Below are 22,705 nucleotides of genomic sequence, written 5' to 3' on the forward strand. Positions count from 1 at the left end.
GGAGAGGGAGAGAAACCCAATCGGTCTATCAGGGGACCTAAATAAAGTAGAATTGGGCAGGAGTTTTATTGTGCTTATCTTAATTCACTCTCCCACATCTGTTTTCCCAGAGAGGCATCCCTCCTAGAAAGTAAGCTTCTAGAAGGCCTGGAAAGTGTTTTTTTTTTTTTTCTGGTCTTTTATAAGCCCCCAAGGCATGCACATAGTACACCCTCAATAAATGCTGGGTGGATTGATACTGAATGTGTGGGTGGGTTGCTCTTTACTTATTTAAAAGCAGCTTTAATTAATATATTGCAGCCAACTGGGAAACTGGCCCACTGGCAGAGAGGTGAGCCCAAATTCTGGGAAACATTTATGATCATTCAAAACCATTAATATTGTTGGCTGGGACTTCGGATAAGCGGAGATAAACAAACTCCAAATGGAAACTATTTCTAGCTTTTCAACTCATCAAACTCCACCTTTCCAAGTCCTTACTTTTTTTTTTAAACAAGGATATTCAAGGTGCCTGTCACAAAAGGAGATAACTTCCCATTTTCACATCCCACGTGGATCTTTTCAGAATTCAGGTTAGCAGTCATTTGGTTTTCAATGAGCTAGTTCCCTTCTACCTTCGGGTAAGTTCAGCCAATCTCAAATGGAAAAACAAACAAGCAAGCAAAACAAAACAAAACAAAAACAGAAGTAGGACAAACCTACCAGCAAAAGGTCAGGTTTTGTTTTCCTCCTAGAACACTAGGCAAACACATATAGGGACCTCAGAGGTCATCTAATTTAATCCAACATCCTCATTTTACAAATGAGGAATCTGAAGACTAGATAAGTTAAGGGCCTCACCCAAGGTCATCTGTAATGGAGGCACAATATTGATCCTTCAAGATAATACTCTAATAATAATAGTTAGCATTTATAAAGTACTTTACAGTCATCTCTTGTTATCCTCGAAACAACCTTGTGACACAGGTGCTCTTATTATTCCCACTTTACAAATGTGTAAACTGAGGCAGGGAGAGGGCAGTTAAGTTACTTGCCCAGAATCATGCTGTTAGTAAGTATCTAAGACTGAACTGGAACTAGGGCCTTCCTGACTCCAGGCCCAGTGTGCTACCCCCTAAACAGTGTGATCAGAACCTTCGAAACAGTCTTTCACAAAGCAGTCTGTATAACAGAGGCTATAATAGAGTAGGCTTTGCAGCATGGGATTGGTTCAGCTCATTATGCTGTTGAAACCCTATCATTATCTTTCCCTCTTCATTCACATTCCTTCCCATGTTTGTGGTGGATTTTGTGCCTTGTGGGCACAACAAAATTTCTTTTTCGAAGCAGGGTACTTTCTTTCCTGTGGCCTCAGAGATAAATGAAAGCTTTTTTTTTTCTCTCTCTCTCTCTATTCCACCTCTCCCCACTGTTGCATTCTTCTACCTCCAAGTAGAGCCCATCATTTATTATGAAATGCTTAGATATTTACTGCCATAAAGGTATTTGTTTACCTTACAATGGCCACAGAGCTACATATTTACATTTTTTGGTTTAGACCCCTTTTGAAGCTGTGCAATAATTATGTTTTCTCATTTTCTTATGTAAGGCATCACCTCCCCATCCCCAACCCCCAAAACACACAAAGTCAACTTGACAAATCTAGTTGAACCAGCCTCACTTTCTCCTCCAGAACCATCTGGGTCCAGTGACCAGATATTGATCAGGATGACTGGAGATGGCCCAAGATGCAATGGGAGACCCCTGGCCCTGTTAGGCTAAGTACTTTTCACATACTCAGAGTGAGGTAACATCATTCAGTGAACAGGCCTCTTCAAGAAGTGAGTCTAGGCATGGCCTCTTTAATTAGAAAAAAAGAAATAAAATCAAGCTGGGAGGGGAAGACCCTCAGAGTTGCTATTGCAAAGAGAAACAATTACCACTGACATTCACTCTAAGTCAGGAGGGCCCAAAATACAGTTAATAAGTGGAGTTTGTATTGTGGTCCAATCTGTGAGCTTCAGAGTGAACTGGGTTTAAGGTTTTGTGAAAAAAGACAGAAAGGAAGAGAAGGAAGGCAAGGAAGGGAGGAAGGGAGGAAGGATTCTAGCCAGCAAAGTCCAGGTTAAGTGGGAAGCTTCTGGCCAAGTCTGAAAAGGCTAAAAGGACCTGGTCTCCCATTGCATCCTAAGTCATCTCTAGTCATCCTGATCAATATGTGGTCACTGGATCCAGATAGCTCTGGAGGAGAAAGTGAGGCTGGTGACCTTGCACAGCCCTCCCTCACTCAAAGTCAATTGCAAATCATGTCAACATTTCCCTGATTCCATGCTCCTCTTGGAAAACAAAGGACAAACAATCTGTGAGAGGACAGAGCTGCCTGCATGGGGACCCAGCTAGTTGGGTAACTCCCTTTGTCCTCTCCCTCTCCTCCTCCCTAAAGGAAGGTTTGCGATAATCCACTTGAGAAGGAACTAGCAACCCAAACTGCTCCAGTATTTATGCCAAGAAAACCTTATGTTCCACAGGTTCAGGAAGAGTAGGATATGACTAAAAAACTAGACAATTACCTATCATACTGTATCTCTTGGTATTTTTAAATGATAGAAATATCTATGTTGTTATTGATATAATAATTATATAATTGTTATAATATTATAATAATGACTGACCACAAGTTTCTGAAGGAGGGAACAGGTTTTTGCCTTTCTGTGTATCACTAGTACTTATTTAATGTCTGGCACAAAGTAAACAAATTTTAAATGCTTGAGGGCTGACTTTAAGGTTTTCAAAGAACTTTACATACTTTATTTCATTTAGGTTTCACAATAGCCAGGTTGGGGGCAGGGCGGTAGTATGAGTATTATTATACTCATTCTACAGATGAGGAAACTAAGGTGGGGGAAGTAAAATATAGCTTCTAAGTGTCAGAGGCAGGATTAGAACCCAGGTCTTACTGCCTCCTAGTTCATTATTCTATCCACAAGGCTATGCTGTCCTTATTATTAGGTGATTTTTATGTTGGCTAATTATACTTTTTGCATTTCAGGATGGTGAAGCAATAAATAAAACACCATGAGTTTTCCGAGAGTATGCAACCTCATGTGCTCTTGTGACTGTCATAACTCCCTCAGAAAAGATTATTATCTAAAGTCAATGTTTTATCTACCCACTCGTGTATTTTAAAATCTTGGTATTTAAGTTCTAGAATTTGTCACAGATAAAACAGCAGAGTAGACAAACCCTATTAACTGTCAGCCAGATTTGACCTGTATGCCTGGAAGAAAGAAAAACCAGTTTTTACTAGTATACCAAGCACTGAACTACCTTCTTTTTAATTAACTGCAGTCAATGATTTGCAAATGGCACAAACCCAGGTAAACTAACTATTCTGCTACAGAGAACAGAAAGAATTTACTATCCTCAAGTATCCCAAGATTGTGGGTTGTTAAATGATCCTAAGATCATAGATTTGGAAGGAACCTTAGGGGTCTTCTTGTCCAACATCCTGAAATACAGAGACCTCTCTTGACTAGAGATGGTAAGTAAATGAAAGTCCCACAGGTAAGGACATATTTATTTGCTCAAGGCTCTTAGAAACCTGGCCATTTCTTGGAAAAGGAAAGGATGTTCCCTTTTCCACACCATTCTTTGGCTGCCACTGATTTGATTTGGAACTTTCATCAGTAACACAGGAAGTATCTGAACACAAGTCTTACATCTATGGCTCAATAATCTTTCCAAGAGTTTCCACTAATGTAATTTAATTTTCCTTTATACATCAAAAAATGTGTATCTGCTATTATTTTGCACTCCCTCTCCCCCCCCCTTTCTCTTTTAGAGACTGGATAAGCTTAAAGAGCTTTAGAAACATTAACTCTTAGTAATAATGTGAATAGCAAATAATGTTATCTTTTGTACAACTAGATAAAACAAAAAGATTAGCCAACTGACTAAGGGTACACAGATGATTCCAAGAGTAGACTGAGGTTCCTGCTCTATCCAATTGTCCCCAAAGGAAGAATCTGCCTAAGGCTCTTAGAGATCTAGACATTTTTATGAACCAAGAAATTTGTTTCCATTTCCACTTCTTTACCTTGCTTTGATTCATTTCCTTTAAATTTTCTCTCAGTCTAACCAGGCAGAATGGGTGGGGTAATGGAAGGAAGACAAGGATTCAAATTCTGACTCTAGAGAATTCCTAACTCTTGTGACCTTGGGCATTGTCACTAGGCCTTGGTTTCCTACTTGGTGAAAGGAAGGGGTTTGACCTCTAGGGAACCTTCCCATCCTGTGGAAAGGCTTGGCTGCTACTTGGTAAATCTATTAGGATCCTCCTCAATTATCATACAGGCAAAAGTACTTGGGGGGGGGACCCCAATGACTACAATATACAGTGACCCAAAGGCATGTTAGATGAGATGTCACCAACACCCATGGTGCCAAGTTCAATTAAAAAAATTTTTTTGGAATTCCTAATACAAAAGGTGGGAACTTAATCAAAATTTAACTAAATATCCAATTTCATTACTAAAAAACAAAAAAAAAACCCAAAAACCCATGACTTTAAGCATATTAGGGGAAATAGGCACTTCCAAAGACTAGCTATGTAAGCTGGTCAACTAAAACAGGAATGAACATTCAAAGATAGTCAGAGAAACAAATTAAAAATAGACAGCACACACCTAGAATACAGAAGGTAGCATTCTAAAAATTCAATCTGATATATCAGCTGAAATGAGCTATGTATTTTTAAAATGTCACGAGGAACAGTCTCATTTGCTCCACCTTATATTCATTTCAAAGGGATCACTTTCAAAAGAAATTTAAACTGGTCTTTTTTTTTTCTTTAATCAGCTGAGCCAAGTCACAAAGCATCAATTTGTGATGGAAGAGGTTGAATTTGGAGGGTAGTAATATAATTCAAGACCTGGAAAGTAAGAGCTTGGGTTAGGGAAGAGGGAAAGAGACAGAGAGACAGACAGACAGAGACTGACTGCTACTATATGCAGAATTCTATTCCTGTTGGTCCCCAACTCTAAAAAGAACCTCTAGTTCAGATCTCTTCTCTGAAGACTAACTTTTGGTAATTATGATTTTATTAAGTATTATTGTATTTTACTTATTTTCAATTAAGAAACATTTATCTTCTTTCTCCCTCCAACTCACTGAACTATAAGGAAAATAAAACCTTTTTTAAACAAATATATAAAGTCAGGCAAAATAATCCTCATATTAGCTATGTCTGAAAATGTACAGTTCATTCTGTATCTTGAGGCTATCCCCTTTCTGTCAGGAGGTGGGTAGCATGTTTCATCATCTGTTCTCTGAAATCATGGTTGATTACTGCACTAATTGGAACTCTTAAATCTTTCAAAGTTATCTGTCTTTACAATATTGTTCTTGTTGTACATATTGTTCTCCTGGTTTCAATCACTTCCCTATGTATCAGTTCATAAAAATCTTCCCTCATTTTTCTGAAGTTATCTTTTTTTTTCATTTCTTATGGCACAATAATATTCCATAACATAATTTTTTCAGTCATTTCCCAATTGCTGGGTCCTCCCTTAGTTTCCAGGCCTTTGACACTATTAAAAAGGGGTCTGCTATAAATGTTCTTGTAAATATAGATTCTTTTTTTATTCTTTTGACCTTTTTGGGAGGGTATGGTTCTTAGTAGTGGTATCTCTAATCAACAGGTATATACATAATTTGGTGACTTTTTTGGACTGTTTCAAATCACTTCACAGAAAGACTGGATCTACTTGTAGCTCTACCAACTGTTCACAAATGCATCACCAATCTGTAAAGTTTGAGTTAGAATGTCAGAGTTGCTTTATCTGTATATATCTATCATTAACTAGAGTACTTTAAAAATATAGCTATGCTCCTAACTTGTCAGTTTTGATTAGTTTACTGTTTCACTTTTTATGTACATAGTATATTGTTTCAGTCATTTTGTTTATTTTCCTAGTTCTTACTTCACTTTGTTCATGTAAGTTTCTCCATATTTCTCTGTGTTCATCATATTCAGCATTTCATTTAGTGTACATTAATAATTCATTACATTCACATATCCCAATTTGTTCAGCTATTCCCCAATCAATGGGCATTTACTTTGTTTCCAGGTCTTTGTTACAAAAAATTTGTGCTTTAAATATGCTGGTGGATGTGGGTACTTTCTTTTTTTGACACTGATTTCCTTGGGGCTTATGCCTAGCAGTGGAATCTCTGGTTCAAAGTGGATGGACAATTTATTCCCTCCTTTCTCATAATTCTAAACTGCTTTCCTGAAAAGTTAGACCAACTAATTCACAGTTCAACCAACAATATGTACGATACATACTTCTTTGCCATACAATTCCACTTGTCAACTATTGTATAACATAACACTAAGCTGATACCTAGGTGTGTCTATACACAGTTTAGATACAGCAGTATTGAGGGTTTAGATAAGAAATACAGCTCTTGGAGGTAGTCCTGACATGTATAGAAAGGTAAAGATGTATTCAAATAGAATGACTTACTTTGGAGTCAAAGAAGCTAGGTTCAAATCCTACCTCTGATATTTACAACTCATGTGGCCTTGGGCAAGTCTTTAAAACTCCCTGGACCTCACAGCTTCCTCAGTTAAGTGAAGGGGTTAGACTAGACAACTTTTATTGTAATTTCTGCCTTTAGAACTATGAGGCAATGAAACAGAATCTGCAGAATTTGGTAATTTATTGGCTTATGGGGAGACAAAGTTAGGGAAAGGGAAGAGTCAACAGTGACTAAGGTTTTGTACCTTAATGATCTTGAAATGGGCAGGTATTTGGAGAATGCCCATGTTTAGCATTAGAGAGAAGAACCACAAGGGAGACTGAGAAGGATCAGCCAGAGAACCAGGAAAGAGCTATGTCAAGAAATCTAACAGAATGGAGTGTTTGAAGGATGGGTTAGTCAATATAGTGCTATGATTTGACTCTTTTTGAAGGCAAACTAAGCCATCTTTTGCCTCAGTTCTTAATTAGCCTTTAAATACTGAATGGGTGTTGTGTTAGACAAACCAAGATCAAGAAAGACCTTAGCTAAAAGAGTCAAGATCTCCCACTGCTTCCAAGGCCATCGCCAGTCATCCTGACCCATATCTTGCCACTAGACCTTGATGACTCTGGAGGAGAGAGTGAGACTGATGAGTTTGCATAGCTCTGCCTAACTTAAATCCAATTCACTTGCAAGTCAAGACATCACCCTCCTGTTGTCATTGGTCTTCTTCCAAAAGGAAGGATGAACAACAACAAAAAGTCAATAGTGCCAAATGGAGTGGAGAAGTCAAGGAGGATGTGAACTGAGAATACAGTGATTAGGGCCCTAAATTGTCAACTGAAATGTCAATTCAATTCTACCCCCCCCCCCAAATCAATTCTACAAACTTTTTAAGTCCAAGGCACTGTGCTGGGTGCTGAGTTACAAAGTATGAACCTTAAGGAGAAGAGGTTCTATTGGGGAAGGTGGGATTAAAAACATATATACAGCAAAATAAATAGAAAATAAGGAATCAGATTGTAATTTTGAGGCCTAGAAAGTGCTAACAAACAGGAGGGATGAAGGGAAAGGGGAGTTGATCAGAAAAGACCTCATCTGCACCTGAGTTTAAATCCAGCTTCAGATACTTACTATCTGTATGACCTTGGGCAAGTCACTTAACCCTGATAGAAGAGAAGGGGGAGGAGGAAGATGAAGGAGAAGGACAAGCAGGAGAAGGAGAAGAGACTTAATTTGTAAGCAAAACCAATAAAATAAGTCAGGACATTCTAAGAAGCATTTGTTAGAAGAGTGAGAACTGTAGCCAGAGTTCAGGGGATGTCAAATGAACACAGTTCATGGAGTTTGGTAGTGATGAGATAACACAGCTTGATCTGGCAGCAGGGTCATGAGAGAATTGTACTGTGTTTCGTTTTGTTTTGTTTTCTTTAAGATAAATAACACCTGGGTAAGTTTCAAAACCCAGGAAAAGAAGCCCATAGAAAGGGAGAGATTGATGATAAGAGAGAGGAGAAGGAGACTCCATCAGAAAATGAATGAAATGAAATAACCAGGACAAACGGAATAGGTTCTATCAGTACAGTTTTCATTGTTTCTAGGCCATCTGGGGACTAGATCAGCTCACTTCAGAGGCTCACCTCCATAAGGTTGGCCACTGGACAATGAAGTATTAATGCAGCAACATAAAGAGTGGAGGGGGTTATAACCTGCAGCATAGGAGGGAATGCATACCTGTGAGATCAGGGCAAAGAATGAAGTAAAGTTAAAAGATATTACTTATTTGATTTGCCTAAGGTCACCCAGCAAAAAAGACTAGACCCCCAGTTCTTGACATTCAATCCATTTTTTTTTTTCCATTCATTACTCCAATACAAGGACAGCCAAATTAGACAGGCTGGAAAGATGAAGGACATCTATTTCACTGTGGCCTGACTGTGTGGCTATCTTACCCTATGGCGCATGCAGATTCACAAATCCTGATCTTTCACTAAGGTGGGCTCCACATGATGGAAATAGCCTTTTTAGTCTCATTTACATTAATATGGCCAGGACTCAAGGCTGGGTTCAGTTGTCTTTCCACAACAATAGAAAAATCCCCCATGGAAGCCCACTTCAGAGAAAGCTAGCAAGACCAGGCCTTGAACAACCTTGGTCCATATACTTGATTCCCCTCAAAGTTCATTCTGCATAATGAGCACTGCTAGAGAAGATAAAAAGGCAGCTCATTAGCTTAACTTGCTTCATTGTATACTTCAAATACCAAAAGCCCAGGAGCCCCAACTCATTCACTGTGTGGTCTTTGGCAAATGATGAAGATTTTTTTTTTTCAAATATGACTCAAGGCTTCTAATCTACTGGATCTAACTGTTAAAGCTCATTGCTTTGTTTGATAGGTTTGTTTTCTGTTTATTTTTATTTTTGTTTCATGCACACTGGGCATCAGAATTGCCAGTAGGCGGGATGGGAATGCCCAGGGCATGTGACATACTCCACATTCTGTATCTTGCATTTTCAATTTCTCCCTGGTTCTTGAGTACTAGAAGGACCCAAGAGCTACAAGATTGTACTATTCTAGGATCCAAAAGGACCCTTCAGAGGAGAGTTCTCAAGATGTGGTCTAAGGACCACTGGAGGTCCCTAGACCTTTTTAGGAGAGTTCCAAGGTCAAAACTACTTTGATAATAATTTTTTTCAGTCTTGTCTGACTTTTCATGGCCCCATTTTAGGATTTTCTTGGCAAAGACACTGGAGTGGTTTGCCATTTCCTTCTCCATCTCATTTTACAGATGAAGAAACTGAGGCAAACTTAAGCGACTTGTCCAGGGTCACACAACTAGGAAGTGTCTGAGGCTGGATTTGAACTCAGCAAGACGAATCTTCCTGACTTCAGGTCTAGCACTTGATACAGTTCAGTTATCACTTAGCTGACTCTTCATAATAGTATTAAAATATAATTTCCCTTTTAAAATGATCTGGGGGAGGCGAAATTTTTTCATACACTTCAACCAAGACAACATATCACAACAGATTGAGTACAGAAACAGATATGAGAATCCAACTGTCTTCTAATAAGACAGATATTAAAAAGATTTGCAGAAATATGTAGGGCAATGTCACCCTTCTCAATATTTTTTTGGAGGAAAATAAGTTATTTTTCATAGAAATGAAACTATGTTATTTGTGTTAAACTGCGATGGGTTTGTTATTTTTAAATGAATTTTTAAAAATTAATTAGTTTTAATTTCTAATATGGCAAACTTCAATATGTCCCACATAAACAAAGCTCTTTGGGGTCTTCAATGACTTTTAAGAGTGTAAGGGAGTCCTGAGACCCAAGGTAAGAAGCTCAGGCCTAATGGCTTGCCCAAAGTCATGTAAAGGACAACTGACACAAAGTCTAGCCTCCCAGCTTCCAGACTCAGTGTTTTTTCTACTCACTACCCAATGCAAGAAAAGTCAATTTGGACAAGATGGAAAGATGACAGACATTTATTTTCCTGTGGCTTGCCTGGGTGATTATCTTATCCTATGGGAGATGTAGATATACAAATCCTGATCCTTCACTAAGAGGACCTCCAAATAACAGAAATGGGCCTCTTAGTCTCATTTCCATTAACCCATGATTGTGTAGACACAGAGTAAGGGCACTAAGAAAGTATAGCATCAAAAACTGGCTAATGAAAGTCAGTGGGCCGAGCGCTAGCCCTGGAGTCAGGAGACCCAGGATCAGTTCCAGCCTCAGATACTTAACATCCATGCAAACTAACTGGCCATGTAACCTTGAGCAAGTTACTTAACTCCAATTGCTTAAAAAAAAAAAGTCAGTGCACCATTGTTCAGTCATTTTAGTCATAACTGACTCTTTGTAACCCCATTTAGGGTTTTGTTGGTAAAGGTGCTGGACTGATTTGCCATTTCCTTCTGCAGCTCATTTTATAGATGAGAAAACTGAGGCAAACAGGGTTAAATGACTTGCCTAGGGTGACCCAGTCTAAGGCCCTATTTGAACTCAGGTCTTCTTGATTCCAAGCCTAGTAGCTTTATCCATGGCACCACCCAGATTCAGAGAACATTGGCTTAGAAGTCAAAGAACCTGGTTCAAATCTCACATCTCATCTGGATACTTATAGCCTCTATTATATTAGGTAAAGCATTTAACTCCCTTGGGTCTAATTTTCCCAACTGTAAAATGAGGAGATTAGACTCAATGCTCAATGCCTTCTGAGGTCCTCTCTTACTCTTCAGCTACAATCCTAACAACTGCCACAAATCACCTTGGTTTCACTTGATTATTCATTCCTCACCCATTAAGCAGACCACTGATGAATGTTTTAGATAACCCAGCCCTCTCTATCATGATACAGACTCAATATCATGACACGGACTATTCAAATAAAAGCATTCTGCAGAACCTAGCATTCTCTGTTCACGTCCCTGATTTGGTGCCCCTGTCTGGAAGACATCATTTCCTCTGGGATACCTGGGTTATGTAAGGATTTATTTTCATCTTCTCCCTAAACAATATTTTTGGGTCACGACAGTTGAATGTACAATAGTCCTACCAAGAATAGTATCAACACAGAGAAGAGGAAAGGACCTTGGAGAGTTTTCAGTCACCTCACTTTGCAGATTAAGAAACTGAGGCCCAGAGAGGGTAAGAGACTTCCCCCAAAGTCACACAGGGAATAATGAATTTAATAACGGATTTAATTAGAGTTTCAGGATTCCAACACAAATTCTCTTTTGACTGTACAATATCAACCTTAGTTTTCTTTCCCTAATTTTTCTACTAAAAATTGGGAAAAAATGAAATAAAATGGAAATACTAAAAATTACCTAATTTAAGCAGTAATGAATTAAACAATATTGAATTGGCTCTTGTCCAGGAGCAGATTACAAAATGCACTGACCTTCAAATGAGAAGGCCTACTTTGGAGGCCTGACCTTGACCCTTAAACACCAAGGCACAGCAAGGCCATTTTGGGCAACCTTCTTGTTTTATAGTTGAGCAAACCCGAGGCCCAGAGAAATCCAGTGACTTGTCCCAGGTGACATAGGAAATAAGCCACAAAGCTGAGTTCTGACCCCAGCATTCTTTCTTTTCCACAATGTCAGCCTCTCTCTCAGTTCAAAAGAAAATTAACTGTCTACACTGTCCAAGAATCTGTGCTAGGCACTGAGAAGATGAAGACAGATACGACACAATCTCCAATTATTATTCAGAGGAAAGAACAATGGACTTAGAGCCAGAAGCTATGAGTTGAAATCACCACTGAAGATCTGTGTGACTTTGAGCAAGGTATTGAATACTCATGAACCTCGCTGTATTTACCTCTAATTTGGGGATGTCCTTACTTGTTGTAAGGACAAAGAGGCCAGTGTAAGCCATGATCATTATGACTGAGCACTTACTCTGCACACGCCATCATCCTAAGTACTATGGAAGATATAAGAAAAATTAAAGGGAATCTATAAAAATTACAGGCAGCTAGTGGCAAAATGGATAGAGAATGTGGCATCAGGAAGACTCACCTTCATGAGTCCAAGTCTGGCTGCAGACTAGCTATGTGACCTTGGGCAAGTCACTTCAACCTGTTTGCCTCAGTTTCCTCATCTGTAAAATGAGCTAGAGAAGCAAAAGGCAAAACATTCCAGTATCTTTGCCAAGAAAACCCCAAATGGCATCACTTAGAGTTAGACAGGACTGAAATGACTAAACAGCAACAAGACATGAAGTTACAAAAATAATACTAACCCCCATTTCTACAGTACTTCCAGATTTGCAAAGCATTTTCCACATAACAGCCCTATGAGGTATAAGTAGTCCCATCTAGTTACACAATTTTTTTTACTTAATATTTTATTTTTCCTCAATTACCCATAAAAACAAATTTTAAGTTTATAAAAATTTGAGTTTCAAATTCTCTCCCTTCCTCTTTCCCCTCCCCTCCACATTGAGAAAGCAAGCAATTTGATATAGATCATGCATGTGCTGTCATGCAAAACATATTTCCATGTTAGTCATGTTGTGAAAGAAAACAGACAAAAAAAAACCAAGAAAAATAAATAAATAGTATGCTTCCATCTGCATTCAGCCTCCATTTTTCATCACAAGCCCTTTAGAATTGTCTTGGATCATTACATAAGCATTTATTTAAGTAGTTACCATGTGCAAGGCACTGTCTCAGATGCTGGGGTTCCAAAATAAACATAAGATAATGCCTGTCCTCAGAGAGCTTATACTCTACTGGGAGAATATTATATATACAAAGAAGTGTAAATATTATATTGTTTTAAGGTAACCCAAATCACATGCCACCTGATTTGGAGCCCACCATTAAGCCATCATTAAGCCCCTTTATGTTTGTCTTTGTCTTTATCCTAAATTCTGTAACTGCTTGTAATAGCTTAAAGACCTGCAGTCCTGAGTAAGAGTCACCCAAGGCATAGTCCTTTGCTCCCTTATCTTTCCCTGAGGTAGTACTTCCCTAAATCAGTAAGCCTTGAAATAGAATTCATATAAGGGTTATGGTGCAAGCCTGTATAGAAATCATGGGGTAAATCTATCCCATGTAAGAGACCACCCTGTTCTGGGATGCTGACCCAGCAAGGTCCTCCACCCAGAACGCTGACCAAGCAGGGTCCCCCACCCCCTTTACCCAGAACATGACCCTGACCTGTTCCATGACCCCGGCCTGTTGGGGGAATTCCACTGCCCCTGTGCCCTCCACCCTGTCCTAGGAAGGACCCCGGCTGTGCCCTTGTACCCTTGCACCATGTTTCCCAAATTAGCCCTGAGCTATGGATCCAACATGGCTGTTCTTGGCTTCTGTGTGTCACTGCTTATGCTAGCTCCCCTCCCCAATGGTGGTTTTTGCCTTTATGAGCCTTGCCTGTGCCCCATTCTGGGGCTGCCTGATTTGAGTGTATACTCCAGGCAGTCGCGCGCTTGTTCAATAAATCCACATCTAAACTTATTAAAATCCAGATCTCAGCTTGCTCTTATTCTCTTCACAACAATATATACAAAGAAGTGTAAATAAATATTATATATACAAAGAAGTGTATATTCAGAGAGGGAGAGCAGTAATAATTGATGGGATGGAGAGGGGCAGGTTAGGAAAGGGTTTAATTTAACAGAAGGTGTCCCCTCTGAAGGAGGCTGAAAATTTTCAGAGGCCAAGGTAAGGAGGGAGTGCATTTGAGGCACAGGAGTCTACTCAAAGGCAAAAAGGAGAAATATCGGGTTGAGGGAAGAACTAGTAAATAGATCAGCTTGACTAGATTGCGGTATGAATGCAGAGAAATGAAAGGAAACCAATCTGGAAAGGCTAACACAAGTATATTTATCCCTCTTTTATAGATGAGGAAACTGAGGCACAGACAAATGCAAGCCACTTGCCTAGTATCGGATAGCTAGTGTGTAGAGTTAGGATTTAAATCCAGGTCTCTTAACCATAAGTCCTTGTTTTAAAGCTAGGTCTCCCCATCTCACCCAAGCTGGAAGTACAGGGGCCTTTCAGAGGTCCAATCCCACTACTGATAGGTACAGAAGTTTTGAATTGCTCTGTTTTAAACCTGGGTGCCTTTGTAGGCAATCCAATTTCCTTCCCCAGCCTTCCCATAGTTTCACCACATTGAGGTTAAACTTAGTATGAATGCCTAAATCAGCAAGTCAATCAACAAGTATGACTGGCTTGCTTGGCATCTACCAGCCTCGGTATCCCCCAGAAGCTGGATTACAGGCATTATCAGCATTTTCTATGATTCCCACATTGTCATCTATTTGGAGATTTCATTCATTAAACAAGTAGGTAGCTCATTGTGACTGAGATGGGCCAGGAGCACCATATTGGGCTCATGTGTTGGCTCTGGGGTTCCTGGTGGAGATGGAGTTTAAGCTTATAGGTAAAAGGTAATTACAGGTAATTCTGAGTTCTATGAGTCTATGGAAAGGATCTAGACAAGAAGATATTCTTGGCTAAGGCAATACCATTTTAGAACTCAGATCAGTGGCAGGATATCTGAACAACAGTAAGACACTAACCTGGAGTGGAGGGTTTGGGATAGCCAAGTGTAGGAAACCAGAGTTAGAATGGGATCAGATTGTCAAGAGCACGGAATGCTATGCTGAATCTGGATCTTTATCCTCTAGACAATAGCGAACCAGTAAAGGTCCCCAAACTGGGTAACTCCATGTTGAAAGTGTTGTTTTAAGAAGATGGAGTCCAGCAGCAGGAATGGAAGCTAACAAGAGATTTCAGTAGCCCAGAAATGAGGGGCTAGATTGTAGGTCGCAGATTTACAGTTTGTTGTTGTTCCGTTGTGTCTGACTCTCTGTGACCCCATCTACCATAACAAATCAATGAGGCCCATGGGGTTTTCTTGGCAAAGATACTGGTGTGATTTGCCATTTCCTTGTCTAGTGGATTAAGACTGAGGTTAAGTGACTTGCTCAGGGTCACACAGCTAATAAGTGTCTGAGACTGGATTTGAACTCAAGTCTTCCTGACTTGAGGCCCAGCACTCTATCCACTGAATCACCTATCTGTCTCTAGATTTAGAGCTTAGAGGTCATCTAATTCCCATTTTTCCATTTTACCAAACAAAAAAAGAGACCCCAAATGGGGAAGGGTTTTGATAAATGCCCAGGTGAGGGTATGACCATGTGAACAGAGGGTCACTAGCTTTACAAATAAAAGCAGGTTGTATTTCACATGATTATCTTTGGTCCAACTTTCTTTTATTTCTGTTCTCCCAAATACCCTTAGAATTGGTTCAATTAAACTGGTAAAGAATCTTTTAGTGCTCAAATAAGGAAGAACTCAACTTCTGGGAGCTGTCGAGACTTTGAAATGATTTGACAACTGGTAGAAAAAAAATCCAGATGTATGTCACACAAATAATCATCGCTACAACTAGACAAGCACCTCTCCAGGTCCTACTGTTCAGAGTACTAGGCATCAATTCACATTTTCTCCCTTATATCCTCATAGAAGGCTGACTACAAAAAGAAAAAAGGAAAACCATGGGAAAGTTAAAGGAAACCATTAGCTGGCTGGCAGCATTATGGTTCATAATCATTTAAGTAGGACTGGTAATTACAGTTAGGCTTAAACACAGATGTTTTATATTAAAAGGATGTGTACACCCTGCTATTTGGGAGCAGTATTCTGACAGATAATTTGCAAGTAGTGTTTCTGAGGCTGTCCTCCCTGGAACTGGGTTGCCAGGTTTGAACTGGGATTCTGGTTTTTCCTTGAAAATCTATTTTGAGCCCCCCATTTTATGTATGAGTAAACTGAGGGTAAGGGTAAGGGAAGAGGGGGCTTCCCCAAAATCACAAAGTTACTCTAGAAAGTACTTGTACTCTAGAGAAGTCTACTGCCTTCTAGTTCAGTCATCTTTCCAGCAGACCACCCATCCCCTCAGAGAACTGCATCCCTAAATAACTTTTCAACAGAGAGGGTCTAGAAAATCTTACCCACACAGCAAATGCTAACATTCTGAAACAAAGGGAAGAATCACCTACACTTGTATTCCAGCCCAAAGTCATATGGAATAGTTTGCTCTCCACTGTAATATTGGCATACCACCAATTACCACCCAGGTGCTTGGTTTACCACCAACCAAAGCCACAGTCACTGGAAGTATGATCCGGACACAGGGAGGTTAATTATCACTTTCAGGCTGCCATGTCTACATTAGTCCTCTGGAGTCCTAAATAGTTCCTAAATGACTTAAAACTCTCAAAAGAATTTTAAGTAATGCTTAATTTCAGTCTGGATGACACTTCTCAGGTTACAGAGTTAACCAAGGAACAAAACCACCACACTCTCCACTAATAGGTTAAATGATATTGTTTTAGGTAAAATACACAAAGCAGGAACATGTGCTACATTAGCTATACAGTCAACCTTAGGGGTCCAGAATTCTCACAATACTGGGTATATAACAGCACAGATGTCACTGCAGCTCTTACCAACTTGAAAATGATCAAAGGAAAAAGGGAGAGGAAGGAGGGAGGGAGGGAAGGAAGGAAGAAAGGAAGGAAGAAAGGAAGGAAGGAAGGAAGAAGGAAGGAAGGAAGGGAGGAAGGAAGGAAGGAAGGAAAGGAGGGAGGAAAGGAGGGAGGGAGGAAAGGAGGGAGGGAGCACCAGGTAGAGTTTGGGACCAACTCAGCCTTTGTGCAGATAACCCAAGTGTTAACTACATGGGTGGAATGTTTTTAACACAGTTTCAAGTAATATGATTCAGCACAAATCCTATACCAATCAAAGACTGGTCCAGTGTGGATTAAGAACTACATAATCAATGCATAAGAACTACATAACTAATCATGGGTAATCATTAACCCTTTCCCAATCATGGCAGAGTAAATGGTCATTATCTAACTTGTATTAAAAGGGAAAATTCAAGTATACAATCACTGACAGAAATATCCAGGGATATAAGACTTGGTAATGCACAAGAACAATTCTAAGTGGCAACAGAAGACCTCTGCCATCAAGGTCTTCTGAACTACTACAAAGTTCACTCCAAAAATGTCTATTATGGAAAATAAACAAACAGGCTTTTCCCCAGAGAGGTGGTATTTGAAATTCTCTGGAAATGACTGTCTCGAAAGCATTTGTTGGGGGCAGGCAGGTGGGTGGGGAGACAGCAATTGGCACAAGTTTTAAGACATCCAAAGATAAAGTTTAATGCAGGACATTTTGGTTTACTACTCAACAAGCATTTATCAGTTGGGGGTGGGAATGAGTGGGAAAGAATTCCATATGAACCAAGGAATGGGCTAGAAAAGATGTTCAATAAATAAATGTTTGTTAAATGAATGAATGTGTTTACTAGAGGGAAATGACTAGCCCATGAATAGGAATAGAGCATGTGTGTTGGGGGGGGGTGGTATTTCTTTGCTTCAGTAATTAAAAAGGAAGCTAAACAAACTGGAAAACATAACCATCTGCTTATGAGAATGCCTTAAAAATGAAAACATATGCAGTAATGCTTATCACATTTCAAAAACAGATATTTTCTCAAAATCAAATTGGGAATCAAGTTTTACAAGAATTTTGCACTTTAAAATGCAAAAAAAATTTCTAAAATATCAGACTCCAAAGCTATTCCCCCCAGATTTGCTCAACGAAGGAAATATGGAAGACAATTTATTACTTTGTCCTACACCTGAAAAGTAATATTTTAAAGTATTTTTAAAATAATTTTAATTAAAATTATTTAATTTAAATTAATTAATTATTAAATTTAAATTTAAATTAATTAAAAACAATTTTAAAATAATTGCATTGTACTCATGACAGGATAGGGAGAGAGAATAGATTTGTGATTTCATTCAAGGAGCTTCACAGAGGGAGTTAGAGAGTGCAGTGGATAGAGTCAGGAATGCCTGACTTAAAATCTGGCCTCATACCCTGACTAGCTGTATGACCTTGGACAAGTCATTTAACTTTGGTTTGCCTCAGTTTCCTTAACTGTAAACTGAGGAACATAATCACACCTACCTTCTCAGGGTTTAATTGTTATGGAGATAAAAAAAGATAATATTTGAAAAAAGTACTTAGTGTCACAATTCCTAACACATGGTTGGTTGGTTGGTTGGGTTGTTGTTCTTTATTCTCAGAAAGGACCAAAATGACATCACTAGGTTGGGGTCAAAGTACAGTATGTCCAGCGGTGGCTGATCAGACCACTACACTATAATCTTGGAAGATTCTATCACAGGCTGTATACAAATAGTCCATATAACCACTTGGAGTAGAGATGTCCTAACACACAACAGGTGCATAAAGGACACAGCCTTCTTGGCAACTCAAGAGTTGCCTAGAGCCCTATTACTAAGAGTTTATGAGACTTGCCCAGGGGCACACAGCCAGAGGCAGGGCTATCAGTCAGTCTTCCTGGCTCTGAGAACATCTCTCTGTTCACTATGTCACACTTCCTAGACACTGGTAAATAAAGGAAGTTTAGGGAAAGACACTAGCTAAGTAAATGAATGAATAAATAAATAAATGGAGGAAGGAAGGAAGAAATTTGCAAAGATGCTTTCCATTAAATCCTGGAAATTAGTAAAACTCTCAGTCATAGGGACTTTTACCAACAGGAAATGACTAAACCCATTGCTTCTGGTAGCTGCTGTATGTAATGAATACATACCAAGAGTTCCATCCCGGGGACATAGTTAAGAGATATCAGATAGTCATTTGGAAGATTTGCCACCTGCAGACAAAAAAAGAAACACCATAAGAAAAGTCATACTCTTTATTTAATAATCATCTCAATTTGAATGATGTCAAGAGAAAACTGTCATGGAAAAATATTACTGTTGAGTTGTCATATTTTCTTCAGAATGGGATATAATATCCAACCGACAAGCATTTGAATCCCAGAATTAGGGCCATTTTTATTTGAATTTGTACCACATGTTTCCATTGGGCTGGAACCAATGGCCATATTTTATATAATATTAACTTCAAATAGTGCCAATATGAATATACATGCCCACTTCAGAGGACTCATTATCTGTACCAGGTGCCCAGCAATGGCACAAAGGCTAGGGAAAAAGCCCCACCCTTAAGGAGTTTACCAGGAGAAACACTGTACACACATAAACACAAGATATTGTGAAGCCAGGGATGGGGGATAAGAAGGGGTAGGGGGACTTTCATGCAGAAAGCGGTGAATGAGCTGGGCTTTGAAGGAAACTGGGATTCACTTTTCAGACAACGGCCAAAAAAAAAAAAAAAAAAAGGAATTTAATCATCTGAATAATTCAAGCTTCCATTAATAGAAACTCAATATTGAATATGAGGATGGTGGGAAAGAAATGAATTTAAAGAACATCTTTCATTTGAAGGGTAGGAAAACTTAAGTTCAAGTAAAAAGATGAGTGGACCTTCATCAGCAAAGCTATTTTTCTACTCTCTTCCTCCACTGGAACATTAAAAGCAAAACTTTTAAAAATTGATTTTATTATCTTCTTTCTTTATTCTTTTATTGGTATAGGTCAGAGTGAGGAACCTGTGGCCTCAAGGAGGCCACATATGGTCCTCTAGGTCCTCAAGTATTGCTCTTTGACTGAATCCCTCCCAGAAAATTCCCAGCTGTCACATGAATGAATTCTTCTCCTTCCTGATTTCTGTATTCACTTAGTCTAAGTCAGAAAAAAAAAAATCCTGACCTGAATGAACTGATGCAGGGAAGAAAGAAGAACCAGGAAAATGATGTAATAATGATGGCTAACATTTTTAGAGTACTTTAATGTAAATAAAGTGCTTTATTAAATCAAATATTCTCTCATTCCATCCTCACACCAATCCTAGTGGGTAGGTGCTATTACTAGCCACATTTTCCAAATGAAGAAACTGAGGCAGAAAGAAGTTAAGTGACTTGCCCAGGGTCACCCAGCTAATAAGTTGTCTGAGGCAGGATATGAATTCAGGTCTTCATGACTCCAAGTCCAGTATTCCATCCATTCCACCATCCAGCTGCCATTAAAATGTACAAGGACAACAATAATGTAAAGACAAATAATGAAAGGCAAGTGAACTCTGATTAAATACAATGATTAATCTTGGCCACTGGGAAGAGATTTGCTCCTCTATTTAGTAAAGAGGTGTGGGGGACTATGGATGTGGAACATTGCATATGCCATCAGTCATGTCCACCGTGTTGGTTGATTTTGCTTAACTTTTTTCTCCCTTAAGTAAAAAGGGGGATTCATTTGGCACAGATGGCATATCAGGGACTAAGTGGGATGCAAATACCAAAAGAATTATTTAAAAAGGAAGGAAAAAAGGGAGGGAAGTGAGAGACGGGGATGGAGGGAGAGAGAGAGAGAAAGAGAGAGAGATAAAGGAAGGAAGGAGGGAAGGAAGATAAGAGGAAAGAAGAAAGGAAGGAAAAGAAAGGGGAGGAGAGAGAAAGTCAGAGAGAGATACAGACACTGAATATGTGAGATCACATATTGGGAACAGCAGGGGATCCATGGGACCATTATTTTATAACTCGGGCCCAGAGAGGGTAAGGGACTTATCTAAGGTAGCACAGGTGGTAGGGGGTAAAGATAGTTTTTGAACTCAGGCTGACTGACTCCAAATCCTGCAGGCTTTCCCCAGCACCATGGCATTGTTAGTTTGTTTTCTAAAACTTAATTTTTTTTAAACAAGCTTTTGTTGCTTGCCAACTCCATACCCTTTCTGACAAACTTATTGCAAAGCTTTGGGCATTAAAATCTGCCAAAGAAAGGGGAGTGGGGGAGGGAGGTTGAGAAGGAAAGAGAATAAAAATGAGATGAAGTGTCTGTTCAAGCTGAGAACATTGAAAACTTCGGCAGTTTCATATTAGCTCATTTGATCTGATGCCAGTTTAGCAAAACAAGTGCCTCTGCCCTTTTAGGCCTTGGCCTAGTCCACTGGCTTTGTCATCTTTTATTTCCTTTCTTCCTTTTTCTCTTTCTCATTCCCTCCTTCCTTTTTCTCTTTCTCCCTTCCTTTCTTCCCTCTCCTCTCCCTCTTTCTTCTCTCTCCCTCTTATTTCTCTGTCTTGTCTCTCTCTGTGTTTGCTTGTCATAATAACCCTCCCAAGTCCTCTTACTCTTTGTCTGTCTACCAGTCCTGTTAGGATATTAAGACCTGATGTAATGTAATGCCAGGCAAAGGCAACTTCCCAAGGTTCAAAATACCAGCATAGCTGCTCTCCATTTTATTCAGTGACAAATTAAGAACAGAGAAGATCAAAATAGGACATCATTCAAAATACAGCATTTACTAAGTGTGATTAAATAATCTCCAAGTACTACCCCACCCCAGGACCTTCCATTCATTCAATCAATTACAAAGTCCCTGTTCTAAATACTACTCCACCCCTAGGCTGTACCTTCATTTAGTCCATCACAAAGCCCCTCTTCTCAAATGGAGATTAGCTTCCAATCATAAGTAAAGTACCTTCATTTGTTCAATCACAGAGCACAAAAAGGTCAAAAGTTCCCCACCCCTGGATCACAACTGAATCTACCCCACAGTTACAACAAGTTTAAGCACACCACTTAATACCCAAATGGAGGTCTTTTCTTCATCTTGACAGAGGCAAGTTCTCAGAAATCTTTGTTCCTGGGGAGACAAAGCTTAGCAAGGCCACAAGATACATTGCCAGTCTCTTCATTAATTCATCCTCTGTCTGCAGAACCTAGGACCCCTGAAAACATTAGCAAAACCCTCTCCCAGGATTTCTGTAAACATACAACAAGAAAATCCTTCTTCAGGGCTTCTGAACCAAAAGAAAGGTTCCCAGACCCCTGCAACAACAGCACTGTCCTTCACCAGTGGACAGTATTCACTCTCTGTCTGCAGGACAGTCTCAGTAGCTCTGAACCAACAGAAAGGTTCCCAGATCCCTGCAACAACAGCACTGTCCTTCACCAGTGGACAGTATTCACTCTCTGTCTGCAGGACAGTCTCAGTAGCTCTGAACCAACAGAAAGGTTCCCAGGCTTCTGCAACAACAGCACTGTCCTTCACCAGTGGACAGTATTCACTCTCTGTCTGCAGAACAGTCTCAGGAGCTCTTAACCAACAGCCAGGTTCCAGCACTTCTACAACAACAGGACTGTCTTTCACCAGTGGACAAATCTGGCAAAACAACATCAAAACAGACAGACAAAGTACCAGCAAAACAGCCATGTCTCCTCAGTCCTTGGCAGCTCCGGGGGCAGGTCTCAAAAGTCCAGGGCAATTCAAAGTGGCCCTCAGCAATCCTCTCAGTCTCTCTCTGCCTCCAAAGGTGCTGCTTCCAAAAAGTTCTTCTGCCTCTGTCTTGTGTCTCTCTAAATCTACATCACCAGCTCCTCCCAGTTCAGCACTCTCTTCACACAATCAAACCAAAAACCAAGCCAATACAGGGGAATCTTTAAATGCCATTCCTATTACACCTGAGCAGTTCCTAAGTCAGGGCTGTGAGAGGGAGGTTCACCTGAACAGACCCTGTGCCTCCTGCCAGCAATCTGCCAAAGCTTGCTCTTCTGTCACAGTCCCCATTCCACAGCTGATCTGTGGCCCCTCCACCTCTTCCTACTGGCTTACATTTCTACTGTGTTCAAAGGCAGGAATGCATAGATGTCATAGAAAGCAAGATGGCTTCAGACACAGGAAGACTTGGTTCTGAGTCCTATTTCTGACCCATAATG

The 22,705-nt window shown here is 39.7% G+C and overlaps 1 protein-coding gene across 2 annotated transcripts in view; it reads right to left on the reverse strand.

The window, feature by feature from the left end:
* Window positions 1-22,705, reverse strand: part of KITLG (KIT ligand) — a 126,348-nt gene that overhangs the window by 27,059 nt on the left and 76,584 nt on the right. For both annotated transcript variants that reach the window (XM_069095127.1, XM_069095126.1), the window contains exon 3: window positions 18,679-18,741. In XM_069095127.1, the coding sequence (XP_068951228.1) occupies window positions 18,679-18,741 (63 nt within the window). The remainder of the gene's footprint in view (window positions 1-18,678; window positions 18,742-22,705) is intronic.

This window comes from Petaurus breviceps, unplaced genomic scaffold (assembly GCF_028583685.1).
Source record: "Petaurus breviceps papuanus isolate PSGF00001 unplaced genomic scaffold, PetGlider_PUasm1.0 225, whole genome shotgun sequence".
Lineage (NCBI taxonomy): Eukaryota > Metazoa > Chordata > Mammalia > Diprotodontia > Petauridae > Petaurus > Petaurus breviceps.